This window comes from Choloepus didactylus, chromosome 5, assembly GCF_015220235.1.
Source record: "Choloepus didactylus isolate mChoDid1 chromosome 5, mChoDid1.pri, whole genome shotgun sequence".
Taxonomy (NCBI): Eukaryota; Metazoa; Chordata; class Mammalia; order Pilosa; family Megalonychidae; genus Choloepus; species Choloepus didactylus.
The window spans coordinates 48,125,960-48,136,018 of record NC_051311.1 but is presented as its reverse complement, the minus strand read 5'-3'; the positions used below and the strand labels follow the sequence as shown (position 1 = coordinate 48,136,018).

Below are 10,059 nucleotides of genomic sequence, written 5' to 3'. Positions count from 1 at the left end.
CTGCCCAAAGGAAAGGAATCTGGGGTGGGGTGGGTGAGGTTGGTGGAAGAGGAGGTGCTATGAAGTAGAAAGAGGAAGGACAGACCCAGTTACTTTGTGTGTGTGTGTGTGTGTGTGTGTGTGTGTGTGTGTGTGTGTGTCCAGGAAATTTTGAGGCAGTTGGGGTATGGGTCTGTTCCTCCAAAGGGCCTATCCACCCTCAATCTGGCCACACCCATCCAAACCTTTATCTTGAGTTTCTGGTGCTGGGCCTGAAAGGGAAAGAGGAAATGTGAGCTGTAGAAACTGACAAGGACAGTGACTTCACAAGCAAATCCACCTCTCGGGGCCCCGGGGGAACACAGAACCCCATTCCCACACTCAGAGAACCAGAAACGTGGCCAGGGAGATTCCTGTATTTTCTGCCCTGCCATGGGCTCCAGGCTTTTCTGTTGTGTGGCCCTTTGTCTCCTGGGAGCAGGTAAGTCCTGGGGGCAGGTGAAGCATTGCTGTCCTTGGGCTTCTAGCATTTTCCATGGAACCATCTCATAAAATCCTCTTCTGAGTTTAGTCTAAATTTCATTTCTTGCCCCCACAGGCTGTATGGACACTGGAATTACCCAGACACCAAAATTCCTGATCATAGGAATGAGAAATAAGACTTTGAAATGTGAACAACATCTGGGACATAATGCTATGTACTGGTATAAACAGAACTCTAAGAAGCCACCAGAGCTCATGTTTGTCTACAACTATGAAAAACTCGTTCAAAATGAGAGTGTGCCCAGTCGCTTCTCACTGGAATGCCCAGACAGCTCTAAACTGTACCTTCACATGGACGGCCTGGAGCCAGATGACTCTGCCACATACTTTTGTGCCAGCAGCAAAGACACAGCTGTGCAGAGTCACCTCCTCCTTATGCACAAACCTCCTGGGTCTAGCCAGGAAGCTGTGGGGGTAATGTGTTCACCTGAGCCCCAAGGCTCAGTTCAACATTTCCTGTAGTACCCCTGGCAGAAATTTCAGGTCATAATACTGCCTGTTAATGTACCCGATGTAGAAATGCTCAATTTCATGCAGCCTGTTGACTGGCTTTGTCTTGAACATGACTGTACCTGCAGTTGAATGAAGTTTGAAGTTTAAGTTGTTCCAAGTATCTTCCAGTCTGCTTGTGCCCCTGGGAAATCTTCCTGGAAACACTGAACACTGGCCACACCGGTACTACCAATTTTCCTTTCAATATGTACCATATTGTGACATCTCTTTGCATCCAAGTTAGACCCTGGATCTCAGCCCTCATCTCAGCTCCAAATCTGCTTGGGTCTTTCTCAAAACACCCACTCCCTCATCAAGTGGCTCTGCCGGTTTCTGTCACTTGGGAACAACAATTTCCTCACTCTGGTTCAGATCATTGCTCTCTAGCTCGCTCTCCCTGCCTCATCTTCAGGATCTCAGCTCCTCATTGGCTTCTCTCTTCCTCTTGAGCTTTAAAATTTTCAGGATTGGTTCTTTTTTCCTTCTGTCTCTTCCTCGTGTTTTAAAACTTTCAGTCCTGCTTAAGCCACAGAATCTGAGGTCTCTGAATAATTGCTCACAATAGGCAAGAAGAGAAGACTTCCTGACGATTCTGAGCAGGACTTCATATCTGGGTCTCTCTTTCCTGAACCCCATATTTTCCTGCATTACTCCTATGGTCCTCAGACCACACAGGCTAAGGAAAGCCGTGTATACTGGGGTGCCATGTGTCTGCATAGCACAAACGCGCCATCCTCTCTCCTGTGGCGTGTGTGCCAGAAGCTGTGGGTGTTGCCAAACACACTATGCCACTGCCAGACTATGCCCCAAGGGACCATGGGAGTTCGGAATCCCCCTCCTTTGTTTCTGACGGCCAGAGGCCTGAGCAAGGCTGCATTCCAGACATGATTCCACCATGAATTCCAGGCTTCTATGCTGGCTCATATTTTCTCTCCTGGGAGCAGGTGAACCCTTGGGACTCACAGAAAATTCTCATCTTGGACTTCATTAAGGCAGTTCCAAACCATTCTATAACTTAGTTACTGGCCTCTTTCTCTGCCCACAGGACACACAGAACCTGGAATCAGCCAGACCCCCAGCCATCTGGTCACAAAGATGGGACAGGAAGTGGTGACGAGGTGTGACCCCATTTCTGGTCACTTATACCTAAATTGGTAACAACAGATCCTGGTGAAGAAAATGGAGTTTCTAATTTCCTTTTACAATAATAAACCTTCTGAGAAGTCTGAAATGTTCAAGGATCAATTCTCAACTGAAAGGCCCGATGGATCATTTTCCACACTGAAGATCCAGCCTGCAGAGCTGGCTGACTCAGCTGTATATCTCTGTGCCAGCAGCAAAGACAGCCCTGTAGAGACACCTCCAGCCTGTGCACAAACCCTTATGTTTTTAACTCTCCCCCAGCTGCCAGTAACCCTTTTCAGCCAAGAGAAGGAAGTCTGGCTGGATTTGTCACTGCAGTTTTCTCCAAATAGACAAGTATCGTAAATTAAACTACCAAGGTAGGATATCTTGTGCAGGAAAGACCAGGAGCCAGGGGATTTGCAGAATCTTTACAGATGCCACAGAACATGACAGTGGGCTTCAAGGATGGGAGAATAGTTACCCAAGCATGTCTTCTCTTTGTTCCTGTTGTGCTTTTATTGCTGGATTTTTGTTGTTTTTGTGGCTTAGAAACACTAAACAAAGTGGGATGGAGAGATGATTACTGAAGAGGGACTCAGGTATTTACATGAGGATCCTTAGTGGAAAATCTTCAGGGAGACAAGATGTTCAGCACAGGCCAAAATATCAATAAGTCTTGTCTAGCATAGGGTCAAGGCCAGGAGTACCTGGTGATCCTGGCAGTGTAATGTGAAGCTGGGGGAATGATAAGCCTATGTGAGAACTAGCTTAGAGAATTAACTAAGATAAGAATAGACTTTTGGTCCAGTTGGGGTACTACTTCAAGTCCAACAGAGGTCCAGACCAGCAAGAGAATCATCAGATTAAAGCCTGGCAGTATGGGATCAGAATTCAGCAACAAAAATGAAGTGGCATCTGGAAGCAGAAGCAGAGATAAATTGAACACTCTCAGCTTGACAAGTGGCAGCCAGACTAACTTCCCGAGTTTCTAATAAGATCCCAGTGTTCTTGAAGAGTTGAAGCAGGGAAGGTGGAGAGAAGGCTTCAAAAAGAAAACAATGGATTATCTCATAAGTCAGGATGAGCTCAAACAAAGAATGGGGGAAAATGTCAGTAAATTATAACAGTTATAAATACATGAATTCATTTATTCACTTACTTCTGTGTCAACACCATTATCTGTAGGCTTAAAACATGACTGATTTTACTGACATGAATTCCCACACAACTTTCCCTCAGACTAAGGGACCCCATATTATAGCTAGGGAAATGAAATTATGGGTTCCTCTCCATGGGAGCCACTTTTACTTTTTCACGTACTGCATCACTCAGAAGCATTTGGCTTCATGGAATGCAGAAATAACCCAGTAAAGATTCAGCTAAGGTGCAAACTCAGAGATAACACTTGTGCAGCTGGGACGATACTTGCTAGAATATATGCATTAAATCCATGGCTGAAATATGATGTTGTGTACCCAATACGTGAGTTCAGAAGCTAAGGGATGGAAGTGAGATTGGCAACTTTCTCAACATCACTCCCAGTGATCTCGTTACAATTTTGAACTTCCCATCCCTGTATTCTTAGGCTCTGCTGGATAAGAGGTCCTTGTTCCTGAGGGGGATGGGGATGCTTCCGCTGCAGGACATAACAAGGATTCCACTGAACCTGAACCTATGTGACTATGCCTGATCTTTGGTGCTCATCTTCCTGGGAAACTAACATGTAACAATGGAGTTATTTGATCTGGATTATCAATAGTTGCTAGAGTTGTTGCTACACAAAGGGAACAGGCACAGATAAATCTGGAATTCATGGAACTAATTCAAGCATCTTTTGAAGCACCTAATGCTGGTGATAATGATATTTTAGCAATTCCAGACAAACTGTTAAGGTAAAGACATCTAAGGGCTCAATACCTTCAGGGATGAAGGTCTTGGTCACCCTATCAAAGAAGCAACTTAGACCATGAAGTGCTTAACAAGAATGAAAGAAATCTAGAGTTGGTAGTGGAGGGAGGACATGATAATGTCAGTTATGATATTGGGTACCAGTGACAGAAGCAGGCATGTAACTTTTTGCCCTAAACCGTCTATATCTGCAAAGATTGCAACTGGCCACCACCTTGAAAACCTGATTATTTGGGCTTATATATTGGAAGCAGTATGAGGAGTGGACTACATCAGATTCCTCCCATGAACCACTTGATATTCTCTTGGTCCCACCCCTGATTCTAGCCACAGCTATGATGAACAGCACCATGAAATCATTGACTCGCTCCATAGGGATCACACCTCATCTTAAACGTGAGCCATGTGTCTGGCTTCCTTCCTAAAGTATTCTTACTCTGGGTGACCTGCCTGACACTTACACGTCCCCAACCCAGAAGTGGCAGGGGTTATTGCCCTATGGAGCTATCCTCACCCAATGGGGAATGATAACTGTTGGGTAAAATCTTTTGAATTTTGTCTCAGGCATCTTAGAAGGTCCCAGGTTGAAGGCCAGCCACCTATATTTAGCAAGGGCCCGACTGATAATTTTTCTTCTGTATTTTCCATTCTTTTTGTTTCTCTTCGTGATTCAATCTGAGTATTTTCATCTGACTCATCTTCCAGTTTACTTATTCTTTTCAGTTGTATCTATTCTGGTTTTAAACTCCTTTATTGAATTCTTAATTTCAGGTATTTAGTGTATTTCAATTCTAGGACTTCCATTTAAATCATTTCTGTAGTTTCCAGTATTCTGCTAAAATTCTCCATTTCATCATCTACTTTTTTGAATATATTAATAACAGTTTAAATTCAGTGTCTTATCACTCTATGTTATGGTCACCTACAGAAGCAGATGTACTCCTACTCAAGTTTTGGTTTAAATGTCGAGACAGAAGATACCACACACTCTCCAAGAATATAAAGGCTAATTACTTACATAAGTGAGGTCTTTGGAGAGAGCAGGGAAGGCCTTTCATGCAGGTTTAAAATATCTTCAGAGAGCAAGGAAAATAGACTGACCTGAGTTTTTATTGTGGTTAGAAGGTAAAGTTAGGGTGAGAGTTCCTGCACACAGGCAGAAAATTTTGTGGTTTGAGTCTCCAGCCAGGGCCAAAGGAGGTAGCACCCAAGCTTCCTTATCAGCCTGTCCAGATACGGGGCACAAGGGGAAGAAGGAGGGATGAGGCCTAAAAGCTGTCAGCAAACAGCAAAAAAACGGACTCAGACTCCTCATTTCATTGTGATATCTGGATCTCTTTTGAGTCTGTTTTCTCTTCTTGGGCATGTGATCTTTCTTCCCTTGGACACCCGATAATTTATGTTTGAATACTGGATATTTCATATGAAATATAAAATATGACATTCTGGAGGATTTTATCTTCCTCTGGGGTGGATTACTCTTTGCTTCTGCTAGGAAATTGTGGTAGGGGCAGGTTACCTTATTAAAGCTTTGTGATGGCTGTGCACCCTTGCCCTAACCTGTAGCCATTTAGGTTCCAAAGTAAATGTCTGGAGTATTTTTTAGCAGTTTCATTGAAGTGTAATTTACATAACATGATATTCACCCATTTCAAGTGTACAATTCATTATAAGTTTTACTAATAATTTACCATTACTGTGATTCATTTCTAACACATTTCTATTGCTCGAAGTTTTCTTGTGCCCATTTTCAGTCAATCCCTGCTCCTACTTCCTGCTCAAGGCCTGGGGTCTTTACCAAGGGCCCCTCCTATTTGTTGGTCACTGAGCACAGATGTTGTTCCCCAGACCAGGAAGGCCTATAGAATATCCTCTAAGATTCTCACCCTTTCATTCCCCTTTCTGCTCACCTTCTTGGCTGCTGCTATTAAATTGGCAAATGACTCCAAAGAAAAAGTAGTTTGTTATATTTACCTATCATTAATTCCTTTCTCTTTGGGATATTGCCCCCTTAAGTCCTTATTGCCGTGGTAGCTCTATTGACTTCAAATATATATCTTTTATATTTTATTAAGCTTTTCTGATTGTTTTTGGTTGTTCTACAACAATCCAGTCTATTAACATTGGAAATCAGTTTCTATATTTTTTAAAGGTAGGATGCACTAGAGTATTTTAAAGGCAGGTTGCACTTGAGCATTTTGATTGAAAGCAGCCTGAAGAGAGGGAGGGTTGGAGCCTCTAGTCATTTATGCTAGTAACCCAAAAAGCCATCATGTCATGTTAAATCCAATCATTTAAACTCTTTTTTCCTGATTTTTTGCTTAATTCATCTCTGGGTTATCTCCCCTGACTCCCTAAATAAGAGAATAGACCCTCCCCAGATTCTTACAAAATACGAGACTAGTGAATTGCAATTATTTTAAATCTTTGTTGTACCAGTGTTTATGAACCAGGGGCTCCAATAGCATTTGGTATAGGCTGTTTCTATTTTGAACGGGATTTTCCTATGCATTGCATGAAGTTTAGAACCTCTCCAATAATTGTGATAACCAAAACACTGTACACATTTACAAATATTCCTGAAATATATAGCATCCATGGTCTTTGGTTGAGAAAACCACTTCACTGTTTTCGGAATCTGCAAGTCTGGCTTTTTCCTCCAAAATTTTTAACAATAAAAAAGAGACTAATCAATGGTCACATTTCAGTCTCTGACCTTGGACATATTATTTCTGGGTTTCAAAATCACTTGGAGACATCTCTGGAGCCACATGGACTCCTTCCTGGTGTGGACCTTAGACCCTCCCACCTTGTCAGACCTCACAGGCTGAGTGGGAGAATGAGTCCTAGTTAGACTTGTGTTTGCTCTGGGACTAAGGCTCCTTCTCTCCTCTGAATGTTGCTTCTCAGGCTGTGGGTGCTTCCAGAGACAATGACACCACTATTTGAACAGACCTTCTGGAGGCCCTTTCTTCCTGATGACCTGAAAGCTGAGTTTGGAAAACCCCATACCTGCTTGCCCGTGAGATAGGCACTGGGTTACTCTGCTATGTGCCTACTGAGAACTCAGTCTGAGATGGGAGGGGACAGGGGTTAATTACAGCCTTCTCACTCTATGTCCCTATTTCTAAGTCCTCTACCACTCTGCTGCCCTTGCTCCACTACCGGACTGAGTCCTGGCAGCTTTGACCCTTTGGCCACAAGGAGGAGCTGTGGCCCTACTGAGAGTCAAGATACCTTGAGAAAGGGCTGGGAGAAAGAACTCTGCTTGAGAGAGGGTTAAGAGAAAGCCGGGATTTATTTGCATCACTGAGAATATGGTTTGCAGAGGCGAAGAGTCAATGCTGACATGTGAGGGGTAAAATACAGGCAATTTACTTTGCATTGATGTGCAGGTGTTTTTGTTACAGTCAAGAGACTGAACTGCCAGCCTTTTCCCAAGGGATGGGAACTAGGAGGGATGCTGTGCAGCTGCAGGGGATTAGACAGGAGAGGGTTATGAGGTGGGCAGGGTGGGAGCCCATAGTCAGGTGCATGGGGAGGAACCATTCCTGAGAGGAGCAGGAAAGAGGTTCTGGGGATGGGCCGCTGCTCTGCATCGACTCAGCTCTGTTCAGGGGACCCTGCTATTATGTTTTGTAGGGATCCAGCAGTGGGGAGGAAGAGGGAGCTTCACATGTCGGGTTCCTTGAGGATCTTGCAGAGATGTAAAAACTGGGAGAAATTGACTTATCAGGCCAAAGAAGACACAGAACCCTATTTCCCTCACTCCAGAAGACCAGGGCATTAAGCTAGAAAGGGTTTTACTCCTGTCCCTCTGTTGGGTGGTCATCTGTGTCCTCAGAGCAGGAGAGTTCTAAGTAATGATAGAGATCTCTTCTGGGTTTGACAAAATGGATCTATCAAAACAGCAGCAACAGACTTCCTTCTTTCCAACTTCTGTCTCCATCTACAATGTTCCATGGAACCCAGAATTGTCCATCCTTCTTCCCTTCCTTCCTTCCTTCCTTCCATCCATCCTTCCATCTTATCATCTGTCCATCTTTCCTTCCTGTCTTTCTTTGAAGAGCTTCATGTGTAAGCTGCATGGTCTAATTAGGTGGGTGCTGGGGACACTGGTGCATAAAGCCCACCATCCCAGTAAATATCTAGAGGTTCACCTGGTTGCATACAATTTCAAAGGTGGAAATATTAATTTCATCCTATTTTATAGATGAGGAAATGTGAAGTCATATAAAGGACAGAATTCAACTGTGTCAATACTGATTATTTTCCTAACCTCTATATAACATATTTTATATTCCCAGTCTAGCAGTAATCTGTGATTACTTTCTTTTTGCTTCTGGCAGAACATAAGCATCATGAATGAGATTGTTTTCTTAGTCATACTTTGCACTAAACAGTTCTTCAATGACTGCAAACAAATAAAGCATGCTTCAGGTTTCAGGAGGGGACTAGTCATTTCTGTTTTGTTCCCTGCTGTACCTACAGTGCTACTTCTGTAGCTGGCACATTGGTGTTCAGTAAAAAACAAATGAGTCACCCAGGCTATCTTGGGAGGAATTTTGCCCATAGTTGGCCATTAGTGCTACCAAGCATGTTTTGGTGAGTCAGATGCCTCCCTGGCAGGCGTAGTCCCCTGGTCTTACTCCTGGTTGTTTGGTGACCTGAGTTTTCTCACCCAGGGCTGGGGGCTGGGGCAGTTGAGATCTGAGTATGGTGCATTGACCACTAGGAGGCGCTGTGGCCCTATCAAAAACCCTGCAGACGGGGTAGAAAGAAGGCTGGTGGAGGAGGGGAAGGACTGTTGGAAGGAATAAAGGTGACCATGGTTCTCAGCCAGGGGTGATTTCATTGTCTCAACCAGGGGCAAAGGGAGGCTTGCTACTGGCATCTAGTGTGTAGAGGCCAAGGATGCTGCTAAATATCCTACAGTGCACAGGACGGCCCCCCACAACAAAGAATTATTCATAAAATATGTCAATAGTGTGGAGGTTGAGAAATGCTGGGCTAGGCGTGAGGTTTTAAGCTTGGCACCAAAAGGGAGGGTGGCCTGTAGACCACTCAAAGACCACAAACTTGGTTCCACTTAGATCTGTCCTAAACTCCATAGTGTTTTTTTTTTCTCTATAATCACTTTGGCTCCCGTGACAGAGCGCCTTGTCTTTTCTCTTGCAGTCTCCTCTTCCACACACAGCCCCTGCTCCTTGAGGAGATAAGAACATCACAGGGAGCAGGGGATGCTGTTTATTCTCCCTCCAGCACTCACCATCAGAGCTTTGCTCCTACCTGACTCCATGTGTCTGCATTTTAAATGGTGCGCAGCTAGTTCTAGGGTGATACCTCACAGTCAATCTCTGGCCCACAACTGAGATAGTCAGGGGGGACCCACTGAGCTTAAATCAGACCTACGAGAAGCACAGATTTGAGTGTGGCTGTCCTGCATTATTGTGTAGTGGAAGCAGGAGATCCCGAGAAGGGAAACTAGCCTGTCTCTGAGAAGAGGGGATGGAAAGGAGGGGAAAGGAGGAAGGAGCTGGATCCAGGGTAAGCAATGGGGAGAGAGGCAGTATCCTTGAGGCAACATGCCCACCCCACTCAACCTAAGCCTAGAAATTCCAAACATGGCTTCAAGAGGGACGAGTGCAGGACGTGTCAAAGGAGGAGAACATGTTAGAAGAAATCCTGAGAATGGGAAATCATTACAGGCTGTGACATCACAGGCCAAGCACCAATAGGGAGGGTGGAGAATCGGAGCTTTGTCTTCTGAAGGCCAGAATCCCGGGCTGGGAGGTTGCCTGGTCTGCTCTGACTCGGCCATGGGCCCCCGGCTGCTCTGCTGTGTGGCCCTCTGCCTCCTGGGAGCAGGTGAGTCCTGGACACAATTGGCAAGGTTCTGCTTTGGGTCTCTAAGCCCTTTTATTGTGGCTGCAGCAACAGGCTACCTGCTGGGATCTGTCTGAATTCTGCTTCTTTCCTTCACCAGGGCCCTTGGACACAGCAGTTTCCCAG

General features: G+C 44.7%; 1 gene segment (V, D, J or C); it reads left to right on the top strand.

The window, feature by feature from the left end:
* The first annotated feature begins 257 nt into the window (after positions 1-257).
* Positions 258-3,829, top strand: LOC119535283. The segment is given in 3 exon segments: positions 258-460; positions 578-936; positions 3,725-3,829. Coding segments are annotated over 3 exon segments (513 nt in total).
* The last annotated feature ends 6,230 nt before the right edge of the window (positions 3,830-10,059 follow it).